This window comes from Elephantulus edwardii, unplaced genomic scaffold (assembly GCF_000299155.1).
Source record: "Elephantulus edwardii isolate Elephantulus edwardi_28Jun2011 unplaced genomic scaffold, EleEdw1.0 scaffold00161, whole genome shotgun sequence".
Classification (NCBI taxonomy): domain Eukaryota; kingdom Metazoa; phylum Chordata; class Mammalia; order Macroscelidea; family Macroscelididae; genus Elephantulus; species Elephantulus edwardii.
In genome coordinates this window covers 2,322,486-2,336,315 of record NW_006399911.1, presented here as the reverse complement: position 1 = coordinate 2,336,315, position 13,830 = coordinate 2,322,486, and the positions used below count along the sequence as shown (strand labels likewise).

The 13,830-nt window shown below is 51.7% G+C and overlaps 1 protein-coding gene across 1 annotated transcript in view; it reads right to left on the bottom strand.

Annotated features, from left to right (window-relative positions):
* Positions 1-13,630, bottom strand: part of LOC102876108 — a 25,012-nt gene extending 11,382 nt beyond the window's left edge. The window contains exons 1-11 of the mRNA XM_006895191.1: positions 13,476-13,630; positions 11,865-11,947; positions 11,629-11,736; positions 10,589-10,788; positions 10,116-10,202; positions 9,448-9,625; positions 9,112-9,350; positions 6,394-6,673; positions 5,501-5,768; positions 2,711-2,720; positions 4-129 (exon numbers count right to left, since the gene is read on the bottom strand). Coding sequence (XP_006895253.1) covers positions 4-129; positions 2,711-2,720; positions 5,501-5,768; positions 6,394-6,673; positions 9,112-9,350; positions 9,448-9,625; positions 10,116-10,202; positions 10,589-10,788; positions 11,629-11,736; positions 11,865-11,947; positions 13,476-13,630 — 1,734 coding nt within the window. The remainder of the gene's footprint in view (positions 1-3; positions 130-2,710; positions 2,721-5,500; positions 5,769-6,393; positions 6,674-9,111; positions 9,351-9,447; positions 9,626-10,115; positions 10,203-10,588; positions 10,789-11,628; positions 11,737-11,864; positions 11,948-13,475) is intronic.
* Positions 13,631-13,830: the final 200 nt, after the last annotated feature.

Below are 13,830 nucleotides of genomic sequence, written 5' to 3'. Positions count from 1 at the left end.
GACCTGTAGCGTTTCTGGTGGAACCAGGCCCACAGCCTCCTCCGGAAGCTGCACAGCACAGTAGGTGTTCATCAGCACCTCGATGGTTCTCGGGGATGTGCACCACCGAGCCAGCACCTGCAGGGGGAGCTGTTGAGGCCATGACTCCCACAGTAGGTGGTTGTCCCAGCCATCAAGGCAGGAGGTAGGGGCTCCCTCAGTAACTGTGCAGACCTGCCATCCACTAATCCATAAGGCTGTGAGGACCTAGTGCCGGACTGTGTGGCTGACCTGAGACACACACTCCAAAGAGCAAGACCTCTCGGATACCATGTGAAGGGAAAGAGCTAGAGAGAGGTAGGATAAGGGAGCTTCGAGGCGGGGGGATGCACAGAGGTTAGGCAGGACCACGAGGGTGAGAAGGGAGCTTTGGTGGCCTAGTGGTAAGGAGTTGAACTGGCAACTCAGAGGTACGCAGTTCTAATCAACCAGCTGCTCTTCAGGACAGTCTTCTCCCATGCAATTAACTGCTTCTGAAAACCTGCTGCAGGGTCAACTTGGTTAAGAATCAATGGTACACAACAACAACAATACAACAGAAGAGTGAGAGGAAGTCAGTAGAGAGCGCATGTCAGCCAGGACATGTGAGCCAAAGGCCAGAACAAGGTGGCTCCAAACAGGGCGTGGTGAGAGTGGTGGGGCTCATTCTGTCTGGCCATTGAGCAAACATTTACTGAGGATCTGTGTGTGCCAAGTAGCAGAGATGCAGACAGACAAGGTCCTTGATGTTGCTGTTATATGGCATCAAGTCACCCAATAGCTCTGAAGCCTGCCCTGTCCTGAGCCAGCCTCACTGACTCTCGTACCCCTACCCACTGCCTAGTTACTGTATCAGTCCGTCTAATGCAGGGTCTTCCTCCCCTGTGCTGTTGCTCCACCCTTCTGAGCATCATGTCCTTCTCCAAGGATAGGTCCTTCCTGACTACATGCCCAAAGTATGTGAGACAGAGCTTCAAAATCTTTGCCTCCAAGGAGAAATTTGGTTTCACCCTCTCCAAGACAGACCTGTTTGTTTCCTTGGCCATCCGTGGTATGTTCAAGACTCTTCTTTCTCCAGCACCACAACTCAAAGCCATCAATTATTCTTCTATAATCCTTAGTCATTATCCAACTCTCTGATTCATAGCAAGTAATTGCAAAGGCCATGGACTGGATCAGGGACACCTTAGTCTCTAGACTGGCATCATTGCTTCTGAGTACTCTAAAAAGGTCCCTGACAGCAGATTTACCTAATGCAATTTGCCTTTTGACTTCCTGACTGCTGTTATCAAAAGTGTTGATTGTGGAGCCAAGTAAGCTGTCAACTGTTAACCTCAATCTCTTCTCCATCCATTATGGTACTGCCATAATGAGAATCTTTGTCTTCTTGATGTTGAGCTTAAATCCATGTTGAAGACTACTGTCCTTGACCTTTTGCAGCAAGTGCTTCAGGTCTTCCTCAGTTTCAGCAAGCAAGGTAGTATCATCTGCACAATGTAGGTTGATGAGTCTTCTTTCAATCCTGATGCCACATTCCTCCTCATAAAAAAAAAAAAAAAGCCCAGCCTCTCGAATGAACTGTTCTGCATATAGATTGAAAAGGTGTGGCTATAGAACACATTACAGACACACTCCCTTCCTGATTTTGAACCATGCAGTGTTTCCCTGCTCTGAGGACTGCTTTCTGGTCCAAGTATAGGTTTCACATGAGCACAATCAAGTGTTCTGGGATTCCCATTCTCCTCAAGGTGAGCCACAATTTGTTGTGATCCATACAGTCAAATGCCTTGGTATAGTCAATGAAACACAGATAGCCATAGTTAAGAAAGAAATGGAATGCATAAGTATTGACATAATTGGTATTTCTGAAATGAGATGGATTGGCATGAGAGATTTTGAATCGGATGATCATATGATCTATTATGCTGGAGATGAAAAGATAAGGAATAAATGTGGTTGCTTTTATAGTTAAAAAGGCCTTTTCTAGATCCATCTTGAAATACAATGTTGTGAGGGACAGGATAACATCCATACGCATACAAGGATGACCTGTTAATACCACTATTATTCAAATTTAAGTACCAACAACCAGAGCCAAAGAAAAGGAAATAGATGATTTCTACCAAGTGTTGCAGTCATTGAACATGTGACCAAGATGCGTTAATAATAATGGATGATCGGAATGCAAAAGTTGGGAGCCAGGAAGAAGGATCAGTAGTCAGAAAACATGGACTTGGTGAGAGAAATGAGGCTGGGGATAGAATGAATAGAATTCTGCACAATCAATGATTTATTCATAGCAAATACCTTTTATAAGAAACATAAATGCAGGCTATACACATGGATTTCACCTGATGGGATGCACAGGAATTAGATTGATTACATCTGTGGAAGGAATCGTTGGAGAAGTTCAATATCAGCAGTGAAAACTAGGCCAGGTGCTGATTGCAGAACAGACCATCAACTACTCATATGCAAGTTCAAATTAAAGCTAAAGAAGGTCAAATCAAATCTAAAGGAATCAAAATTTGACCTTGAGGCTATCCAACCTGAATTTAAAAACCAACTCAGAAACAGGTTTGAGGCTTTGAACACTAATGAACTAAGACCAGATGAGCTGTGGGAAGATATCAAGAATATCCAATCCTTGACATTGGGAGCCTCAATTAAAGAAAGAGATATACACACTTACAGACATGCTTCTGCAAAGAAAAACAAGAAAGGGAGGGGGCTGGGAGCAGTGGACCTGGTCAATGTGGAGGACAGGCCTGGGCCTGTGGAAGAGCCATGTTATGGGACAGCTCCCAGAGGGGTCCCCTCAGATTGAAGGGCAGTGGGGGAGAGAGGAGGTGCTGGACCCAGGCATGAGCCCCATTAGTCCCACATGCAATCCTGTTCTCCTTCCTCCACATTCCTCAGACTGCAGGAAGTGGCCTTGGACCCTTCTACAACTTGAGACAAGCTGTCACCCCTGAGCATCCATAACCACAGACCCCCTCAACTGCATATCGCAAACTCATTGTCATCAACTGAGAATGAACTTGTAGCTGACCCTCCCTCCAGTGGACTTTCCAAGGCTGCCAATCGATGGGAGGAGACTGCTCATCTTTCTCCTTGAAAGCAGCTGGTGGACTTTAGATCAGCAGCACGACTCCCTGAGGAACAACCAGGGCTCCTATATGCATAGACTATTATGTACTTTTAAAAAACACTGCCTGGCAGCCTAGGGGAGCAGAATGTGTTGGAAATTGGTGACAAGCAGGAAATGTGGGAAAGTGCTTCCAAAACCTTCTCTGTCTCTGGGTCAGAAAGGCCTCATCCTTCTCGGTAGGCTCCCCTTGACCTGAGTTAGTTTATGGGGATAGGGCCTTTCCCTCCCTCATCTGCTTCTGTGTCAGCCCAGCCTCTCTGCGTCACCCAGCTGGTCCCTGACCTGACCGACTCTGTCCTCTGCACGTGGCCCACAGTGCTTGCACCACTCCCAACCCCTCACACACCATTCCAAGCTCTCCTCCTCCAGGAAGCCCTGGGGAGCTGTTTCAGCCTGTGCGGCTCTTTCTCCTGTGCCTAAAGAGACCCTACTCGGGTAACACTTAGAAACCTGCTATTCAAGTTGGAGGTGGTACTTCACTTGAGAGCAACAGGAGCTGGTATTTGTTGAACACAACTGTGAATTTGGACTGTCCCGTGGGCTCTGTACATAGTAACTCTCACAGCTTCACATGGGTCATCTGAGTCAGGCATACTGTTATTATCTCTAATAATATTTATCTCCGTGGCCACTGAGACCAGGAGAGAAAAGCAACTTGTAGACCAGGAACTGCGTGTCAATTCCCACCTCACCTCACTGTCTGACGCGGGGTGGGTGCAGGGCTAGGTCAGCAGTGTCCCCCATGCTGCCCCACCTCCGCCTCCACCTCCTGCCCCGCCCCGTGGAGAAATCATTAGCTGTCAGAGGCTCCATCAGATTACAGGGAATTGCTTGTCTCCTAATTATCTGGTGTTAATAGGAGATTAATTAGTGTTAATTGTTGATTTTCTTGTATTTTCCCAAAGCGGAGACCAATCTGCCAAACTCTGGGGCTATTTAATTATTTGGTCTTGCTTAGGAATAAGACAGATGCTTCTGTCTGTGAGCACGTGCCACCCCCAGGGTCCCTCCTGCCCAGGAGCCAGCAAGCCCACTCCTCTAAGACAGGTACGTCATGACATCACACCTCACCACATGCCTGCAATCTACCCCCCAGCAAAGCACTAACAAGGACCTGCCAAGCATTGGTACACAGGACTTCAAACTGACCCAATGTGGGAAAATGAGATAAGAGATCGAAAATGAACTCAGAAAGCCCAGGTGCTGGGTGTTTGTGCTTCCCCATGTGGGTCCTGCCAAGATCTGTCTGAAAATGTTCAAATGCCCAGGCCGTCCACCCAAGTGTGCACTCTGCCCTGCAGAGCCTTCCCTCTACCTATCATGCCCCTCACTGAACTGACCTCAGTGGCATCCCATCTCACACCTACACAAAGCCCTACACAATAGCTGCCCACTGCCCAACTCAGCCTTCCATCTTTCCAGACCCTTTATAATATGGACCCATTTCTCTTTGCCCAGGGAGCTCTGATGGCTTGTTGTTGTTGTTATGTGCCATCAAGTCACTTGTGACTCATAGCGACCCTATGTACAACAACTCTGAACCCTCCTCTCTCCTGAACCAACTTTACTGTCTCTGACACACCTACCTTTATTACCCTAGTCACTGAGTCATTCCATCTCTCCAGGGTCTTCCTCCCAAGCATGATGTCCCTCTCCAAGGACTGGTCCCTCCTAGCAACATGTCCAAAGTATGTCAGCTCAAGTTTCAAAATCCTTGCCTCCAAGGGCAGCCTCATTTCACCCTCTCCAGGACAAACCTGTTTGTTCTCTTAGAAGTTTATGGTATACTCAATACTCTTCTCCAGCACCACAAATCAAAAGCATCCATTCTCTTTCTATCATCCCTAGTTATTGTTCAGCTTTCTGATGCATAGCAAGTAATTGTGAAGACCATGGCTTGGATCAGGCGCACCTTAGTCTCCTTATCGACATTGTTGCTTCTCAGTAACCTGGAGAGGTCCCTGACAGCATATTTTCCCAAAGCAATTAATCTTTTAATTTCCTGGCTGCTGGTACTAAAGGTGTTTATTGTGGAGCCAAGCAAACTGAAGCTGTTAACAATCTCAATCTTGTCACCGTCTACTATGATGCTGCCAATTGGCCCAGTGATGAGAATCTTTGGTTTCTTGATGTTGAGCTTCAATCTGTATTAAAGGCTGCAGTCCTTGACCTACAGCAAACTGCCTCATAGCCAGAGGAACATCTGGATCCTGCCTGAACCACCTACTCCTGCCCTGTAGCCCACCAAGCATGCTCCACACTTCTGGGAAAGTCAGCCTGGCCTCCCCTAAGAGCAGGGCGGGCGGTTGGACTGAGGGCTCACTCACTCACTCAAGGGCACTGGACCCCTGGCAGAGGTGCAAGGGTCGTTTTCCGTCCTGGTCTGGGAGGTCGGGGTCAGCGCCAGCCACCAGCAGCACGTGGGCGCAGGGGGCGTGGCCGGCTGCACAGGCCTCGTGCAGCGCCGTGCGGCCACCAGGGGCGCTGTCTGGCCGCGCCCGCCGCCCCAGCAGCAACTGCAGTACGTCCACGTGGCCACGGGAGGCTGCCACGTGCAGAGGGGTGGTCAACTCCTCTTCATATGTCAGAGACCAGAGCCCTGGGGAGAGGCCAGAGCAGCTAGAGCGAATGGGTGTTGGGCACAGAGGCACGTGGAGCCCCCTCCTAACCCCCACTCGCCCACCCAGTGCCCTGCGTACTCAGAGCGCGGATGTTGTAGCGGAAATCCCTCCATCGTTCTGGGTCGCTGGTATTGAAGACGGAGTCAGGAGCCAGGCCAGTGCTGTCATCTGAGAGGATGCGGGTGACAGCGCCCACATCCCCTGCCAGCACTGCCTGCCAGAAGGCAAGGGCAGGTCCCGAGGCAGTGCGAGCAATGATGGGGCAGCCCGGCTGACCCCCTGCAGGGCCTGTGCTGGGCCTCTCCACCAGCCTGGCACAGAGACTGTGCCGCTCCGGGGGCTGTTCTCCTGGAGACCAGCTCATGAGGACAGAAAGCGAGCATGTGGAAAGGACAGCAAGGGGAAAGTGGGGGTGGGTCTGTGTCCCGGGTGTGGCCTGACCGGACCATGTGGTCAGCTGGTGCTATTCTGGGCTCCGCATGACAGCCCTCCTCAGCCAAGGCCCCGGCTGCCATGCCAGGCTCAGGGTGGGCCAGCCTCATGGTGGACTCCTCTTTCCCCTCAAGCTTCTGGGGCACCTGTGCTCCCCTTTTCAGCGCTCACCTGGCTGGTGGCACCTCCAGCGTGCCTCAGCTGCCCGGGTCTCCAGCAGCAGGTCAGCAGTGCTGTGCGGTGGGAACAGCTCCTGCAGTCTTCCCAGGTCTCCGGTGTACAGCGCGTTCTGCAGGCCCATGTCACTGCACACGAGAGGCAGCGGCCGAGGGCTGCCCTGTCGAGGTCCTGACTGGGCACCCCGGGGCCAGGAGGCAGAAGCCAACCGGAGGCTCCCAGAGCGGTGCCCCAGCTGAGGGGGGGCGCCCTGTCCTCCCGGCATGGCTAGTTTCTGGGAGAGAGGACCAAAGGGTGGGACAGACAAGTGTTGCCAGTGACTGCTGGGAGTGGGCCAAGCTAGAAAGAGGCAGGAAGGTCACAGCCATCAGCCAAGAAGGGAAATGGGAATGAGGGAGGGACTGGAAAATGGAGTGTGGGCGGAACCTCCAGCCTTGAGCCTTTGGGGGAAGAGTTCTACTCCAGCAGGATGAGAGGGGGTCACACAGGCCATGCTGTGCAAACCGGGGATGTCACAGATAAAAAATGAGCCCCAGAAGGCAGCAGATCGGTTGCAGAGCCAGGACTAGAACCTGCTTCTTCAGGTTCCCTTTTTGGGTTTTTTTTCCTCACTTGTCCTGCTGGACCCCCTGCCCCAGCCCAATAGAAGAGTAGTATTAGACAACCCTGGATTTTCTGCCCTCTCAATGTAACCCCTAACCCCGCACTTTTCCCCCTGCCCCCCATATTCAAGGGCAGGTACTCAGGAATGGTTCCTGGAGCTCCTCCTCCTGCCTTGGGGACAGGTTCCTGCCCAAGAGAATTAGACATAGACTCAGGCTACAGTTTCTCAGTGCTGACACCCTCATCTCCTTCGGAAGAGTCCTGGTCACTCCAACAGGATTGTCACTCTGCTTTAGATAAGAGTCTCAGCACATTAAGTTAAGGTGGTTATGAAAGAAAAGTTAAGAAAGGAAAATGGGGGGGAGAATATTCTAAACCACTTCTCCAGGCTCAGCTCTGGATTGCTCTGGCCCCTGTGATAGCACCCGCATTTCCACTGGCTCTTATAGCCTGTGAGCACCCCTTACCTTGACCTGGCCGCTTCTCAGACTGGTTGATGGAGAACTTGATCTTTGTCTCCCCTTCTCTCAGTTCCTGACACACCCTACCCCTGAGCCATTCTCTCCTTAGGAGTTTTTACTCAGAGTTGTAAGCTGTCCCCTAAGCATCTTCTTGAGGGTAGACTCTGGGATGGATGAAGGGACACAGAGGGTGAGCAGGCAATGTATGGGGCCAGGGGGGTCCTCAGAGGAGAGAGGTGAAGACCAGCTAGAGAAGGCATTCCCAAAACCTTTGCCATGGCTGTGACGTTTCTCCACTTGACCCACACCCTTGCTAAGCCCCTTTTCTCTAAAACCATCTCCATCCCTATCCCATTCCCACTGCTTAAGGGCCCTTCCCTGTCTGAATTCCAAAGCACTTTTGTTAGAGTAGGGAGCTCCTGTGGCCTAGTCCATAGGGATTTGTGCTGCTAATGCAAAGTCTGTACCTCTCTGGTGGCTCAAATCCACCAGCAGCTAACTTTAGAGGGGAAAGATGGGCAATCTCCTCCCATGCAATTTATAGCCTCAGAAATCCACAGGAGGGTCAGCTAGGAGTTGGATCCTACTCAGTGCCATTGAGGAACCGTGGAGATTGGCTAGTTCCACCTCTTCTTACTTTACAGATAAGGAAACTGAGGCCCAGAGATTATCCAGGGCAACCCACGGAATTAGCTGCTAAGTTGAGCTAGAATCAGGGTTTGCTAACTTCCAGACCATTTTTCCTTTTTGTTTGCTCACTTTCCTTCTTTCCCTCCTGCCCTCTCTCTTCCTTGGGTACCACAGACGTTCCTCTAGGAGAAAAGGAACTAGAGCCCAGGACTGGGAAGTGACAAAGACACAAGGGTGAGGTGGGTGAACATGACCCTGTGCAGGACAAGGGAGCATGGTGATGGCTGGCAAAGGCAGTGGGATAAGAGGGACGACCTGGGCTGGACAAAAGGATTGCATTTATACCTCTGCACGTGGGCTCCTTCATGCTGCCCAGCCCCATTCCCTCCCCAAAGGAGAAGGAGCTCACGCCCCCTCAGCCTGGCTGTCACTTCTTTTTCTTTGTCATCTTGGCCTCCTGAGCTTCCATTTGCTCCTTGTCAAGCTTTAGTCTCTTCTTGCCTAGTGGAGTCTTGAAGTACCAGTCCTTGGAAGGAAAAGATGTGAAGAAGGCAGGGGACAAGAACGGAGATTTGGTCCTTGAAATGGAACCCTCAGTCCTGTCTCTTGACTTCACCCCCTTTCCCTTCTAATCCCTGCTTCCTCAGCAGGCATCTCTCCTCTCCCTTCCTGGGATTCTGTTCCCCCCCACAAGTTCTCCAGGTATGTTCTGCCCCCTCCTTCACTCTATCTTTCTCTCTTCACTATCACTTCTGTTCCCTGGGGAGTGGGCACTGACTTGATGCTGAGGAGACCAAGGCTTCCCTGGTTCCCACTCTCCAAAATGTTTCTACCCGTTTCCACCCCTTGGCTTTCCTTCTGGTGATTTCTAGTTCCTTTTAAGTGCCACTCCCATTTATTTTAACCTGGTGCTTTGAGGGAGCAGGGAGAGGGTCCCAGGCATGCTGTGGGGCTGGCTTGGGAAGGTGGTTTCCCCCTGGCTGGAGCCGCTTCCCACTTCCTCCCTTAGGAACCTCACCTTCAGGGATTCCTCCTCCTCTATGCACACAGGATCCAGATTTCCCAGACAACCCAAGAATTCCGAAGCTACCAGAGGCTGCTTGGACAGCTGCTGAAGGCGCCATTTAGTCAGCACTGACTGGGTGGCTTGGAGAATGTGGCCAGCTGTGTAGCCATCAGACAACTTGGCCAGGACACTGATGTTTAAACTAGGGGTCACCTGGACTCCCTGGGTCTCTATCATATGCTTCCAGAGCACTGTAAACGTGAGAGGACATGGGCACAGGTGGGAACATGAGTGAGCACAGACAGGCATGAGGAGTCAGGCAGCCTGACACAGCCTCACAGGTCTCACCGAATCGGGATGCATAGTCAGGCCGGGGCATGAGGAGGATGCGCTCGTAGGTCTGGCACAGCCCCTTCATCTCAGCCAGCTGCGGCTGGGCTGTGGTTCCGATCAGCATCACACGGTCCCCAGGGCTCAGCAGGCGCAGGGCTCTGGTGAGTTCCTTCTGTATCAGCATTGGGTCCATCTGCTCCAGGGAGGGAAGCAGAGGTGGGGTGTCAAGTAGGGGATCAAAAGGCTTAGGAGAAGGCACCCTCCCCTCAGTGCCCCCTACCTTGGACCTCTGATCACTTGCCCTGAGGGGTGGAGAGAGAGAAGCTGTTATCCTGTTCTAAAAAGGCTGAAAACCTCAAGCTTATTGCCATCAAGCCAGAACACAGCTGACCCTCCAGTGGGTTTTCAGAGGCTGTGAATCACAGCGAAGGAGACTGTCTGTCCATCTTTTGCCCATAGATCCACTGGGTGACTTGAACCAGCAGAGAGAGGTGCCACTTTTAGGTTAGCAGCACAACTTCCTATGGCCTTACATCCCCAGAGGTCCCTGCTTCAGGGACAAGGAAATGGAGTGGAAGTGGGGGCACTGGATCAGGGTCACTGTGGGTTGGCCTCAGGGCACTTTGAAAAGCCCTGGCTCTGCTCACACTCCCACCCCTCTGCTCAGTCACTAACACCCTTACCTCTTTATCCTCTTCTGAGGCCTTCTTATAGAAAGTCTTCTCGGCTTCCCCAATCCAGATCACAGAAGGCTGCAGGAGCCGAGCCATCTGCACAAGCCGAGGGGAGAAGTCCTGCATCAGGCTGCTGGGTAAGGGCGCATCCTCCGCCCAGCAAGCCCAGCGTCAGGTCTGCCACCCTCTCCTCACCCCAGCATCGTCAGCCCTGGCCAGCCCATTGTGTCCATGGGAAGAGTGTCAGGTTCCCTTCTGAGAATGGGCAGAGTCTCATGTTCAGTCTCCTCTATTCCTGACAAAGCAACAGTTGCTTTGGCCCTAATGGCATCTGGGGGTCCAGACACTCAAAGCAAAGGTTAGTGTGAAGAGCTTCCAGCTCTTCAGACACTCCACGGGTATCTGAGTGTCCCTTCAGCATAATGTCCACTCTGCCATGCTGGCACAGACCAAGAAGGAGAGCAGAAGGAGTCGGAACCAACCTTGAAGACCATGTGCACGACCATCTGCACGCCGTCCTTGCCAGGGTATTTGCCCTGCAAGTTGCTGAGGGACAGGTCAAACAGGTTGGCACCAGTTTCTGTGCAGACAGCGTTCACTAGCATCTTCTTCCCCATGCCTGTGGGGCCCACTAGGAGGATGGAGCGGATGAGGGGCGCCATGGCATGGATATCTGGGGATCCTGAGAGGAAGGAGAGGCACGGTGTGGGCTGTGGCCCACAACAGGACCTGGGCAACATTGTGGAGAGCAAGACCATTTTGGAGGAGATTTGCCTAGCATCGAAGCAGTCCCTTGAGTGTAGGCTCTGGTTGACAGGTAGTCTGGAGGGGTTGAAAGAGCTCTGTGGAGCTCTGGTGGCCACATAGTAAGGAGCTGCACTGCCAACCCAAGAGCATGCAGGTTCAAATCCACCAGCTGCTCTGCTGGAGAAAGATGGTTCATCACCTCTGGTGCAATTGAAAGCTGGCTGGAGGGTCAGCTATGAGTTGATGACTTGATGGCACATAACGGCATGGCATCGTGAGGGTAAGGGCTCAGCTCCTAACTGAGAGGTTGGTGGTTCGAACACAACAACTACTACTACTACTGTGGCAGAAAGATGAATCCGTCTGCTTCTGTATATACTATAGCTTTGCAAATCAGATGAGTTAGTTCTACTCTGATCTAAATGGTGGCTATGTGTCAGCATCCACCAGACAAGTTTTTATCTAAAGCTTTTTGGCTTATCAACGAAGGGTCAAAGTTCAATAGTCCATGACAAACTTCCCCAGAAAGATCTAGGTCTCCGGTACTTAATAGGTTGGGATGGGACTGGTTTTCCTGGGAAAGGGAGAGATTAAGTGACAGATTAATTTAGATTAAGGAGCTGAGAGTGTGGCCAGAGGAGCGAGTGACTTCTTGGGCAGCCCCTCTGGGTGTTATATCTAACAGGTCGATGACACCTGGGAGTGGGCCATGTCCCCCACTCAGGCACCCTGCCCTGAGCCCAGACCCTGATAGCCCTTGCCCGGGGCTCCTTACCAAGCCGGAGGACCCCATACAAGACCATGTTCTGACGGATGTCAAGCAGAGAGGCCACGGGCAGCTTCTTTGCTGTGTCAATTCTGAATCCAAGATAGATCCAATCACCTGAGGACACAACAGTCAGGTCACTGGCTTGGACTGAGAGATCTGCACATGGTGCCAGGCCCACTTCCAGGGAGTGGCCTTCAGCAAGGGAGGGGCCAGTGCAGGCTCTGCCAGGAGCAGGGGCTCACCAATGTAACCCTTCAGGGCCACCTTCTTGCTCTTCTTCAGGAGACCCTTGATGACAAGCTCTTCATACAGAGAGTCCAGGGACCTGCACAGGGTGGGCAGGGACACTCAGAGGACATTAGAGGTGGGCCTGAGGAAACCTCCCCACCCATACCCTGTGGTCAGAACTGTAGCCAGCACCAGAGGGCACAGTGTGGGCGGGAGAAGACGGGACACCAGGGCTCTGTTCCTGGGGCACCCACATGGCCCTGTGAAGGTGCTCAGGAGGCCAGAGGGAGACACGATAGACCACTTCCCTCTCTGGTCTGCCCAATCTCACCAGTAGAAATCCACTCACTGGGTTAAGCATTGCCCTCTACCTAGAAACCACATCTAAAATGCATGTTCCCTTGGGAGGGATAGTCACTAAACAACATGGGTGTGCTCACACTCTGTCTACTAGGGGGTGAGTGCAAAGGAGCAAGAGGAAGGGGACAAAAGACAAGTTGCTCAGTGTGCAAGGGGTAATGTCTTGGTGGGGACAGAACTGATAAAGGAGGGTGACAGTGGGAGGGAGGATCTGAATTATGGCAGTACTCCATCTCCTCTGTATTTTTTCATTGCACTGTGTACTTTGCATTATTCAAATCACTTTCCTATGATTTCATATTTTCTATGACCTTCACAGCTACCCTGGTAATTTGACAGAGTACTGGCAGCCAACAAATCAAAAGACTAATTGAATTTGGAAAATCTGCTGTCAGGAACATCTCCAGAGTACTGAAGAGTAGTGATGTCAGCCTAGAGGATAAGGTGTGCCTGATCCAGGCCACAGGCTTCGCACGTAATTATGTGCTATGCATCAGAGAGCTGGACAATAACTAAGGATGATAGAAGAAGAATTGATGCCTTTGAGCTGTCGTGCTGGAGAAGAGTGTTGAATATACCATGGACTGCTAGGGAAACAAACAGGTTTGTCCTGAAGAGAGTGAAAAGGCTGTTCCATGGAGGCAAGGATTCTGAAGCATCGTTTGACATACTTTGGACAAGTTGCAAAGGGGGACCAGTCCTTGGAGAGGGATATCATGCTTGGGAGGGTGGGGGGACAGTGCAAGAGAGGAGGACCATGGATGAGATGGATTGACTCAGTGACTGGGGTAATGGGGGTAGGTGTGTCAGAGATGGTGAAGTTGGCTCAAGATAGAGCAGGCTTCAGAGGGTTGCTATGAGCCACCAGCAACTCAATGGCACATAACAACAACAACAACTTGAGAACATTTCATGACTTTCTTGAGGCCACATATACTTTGGGGATCTTGCCAGGAGGCACCAGTCCATGGAGAAGGACATCATGCTTGGAAAGGTAGACCGTCAATGCAGGAAAGGAAGACTGAGTGAGATGAACTGACACAGTGACTGGGGTAATGCAGGCAGAGGTGTCAGAGACCCTGAGCTTGGCTCAGGATGGGCCAAGGTCCAGAGCCATTGTTCCCAGGGCCGCTATGAGTCATAGTCGACTCAACAGCACATAACAACAGCAACAACAAGGTCACGTAGTCTAAATTAGGTGTCCTGTCCCAGGCCAGGGCTTGTCTCCCATGCCATGGTCACTAGTGGCACAGCTGGCTCTGTACCTGTCTTTGGTCAGGTCTTTTTCCTCCTTCTTTCCTGCTTTCTTCTCAGTCTTTTTCTGGTTGGAGGTAAGTGCGCCATGAGCGTTCTCTGCTCCCCCCACTCCCGTGCCCAGATGGGAACGTGTGGCCCCCTCCCGGCCGCCGGGACCCTTCATCTAGCCTTTGCAGTGTTCAGGAGTCTGCTCTTCTTCCTGTCCACGGCCAGGTGCAGGCTCTTCAGCTCTTGCCTCATCATCTCGTCCACCTGAGGAGACAAGAGGACAAGGAAGCAGCAAGAGGAGTGCAGTGAAGAGAAGGAAAGAGGGGTTAAGAGGGAGGTGGGGGGGAAGGAAGGAGAGGAGCCGCACATCCCTGT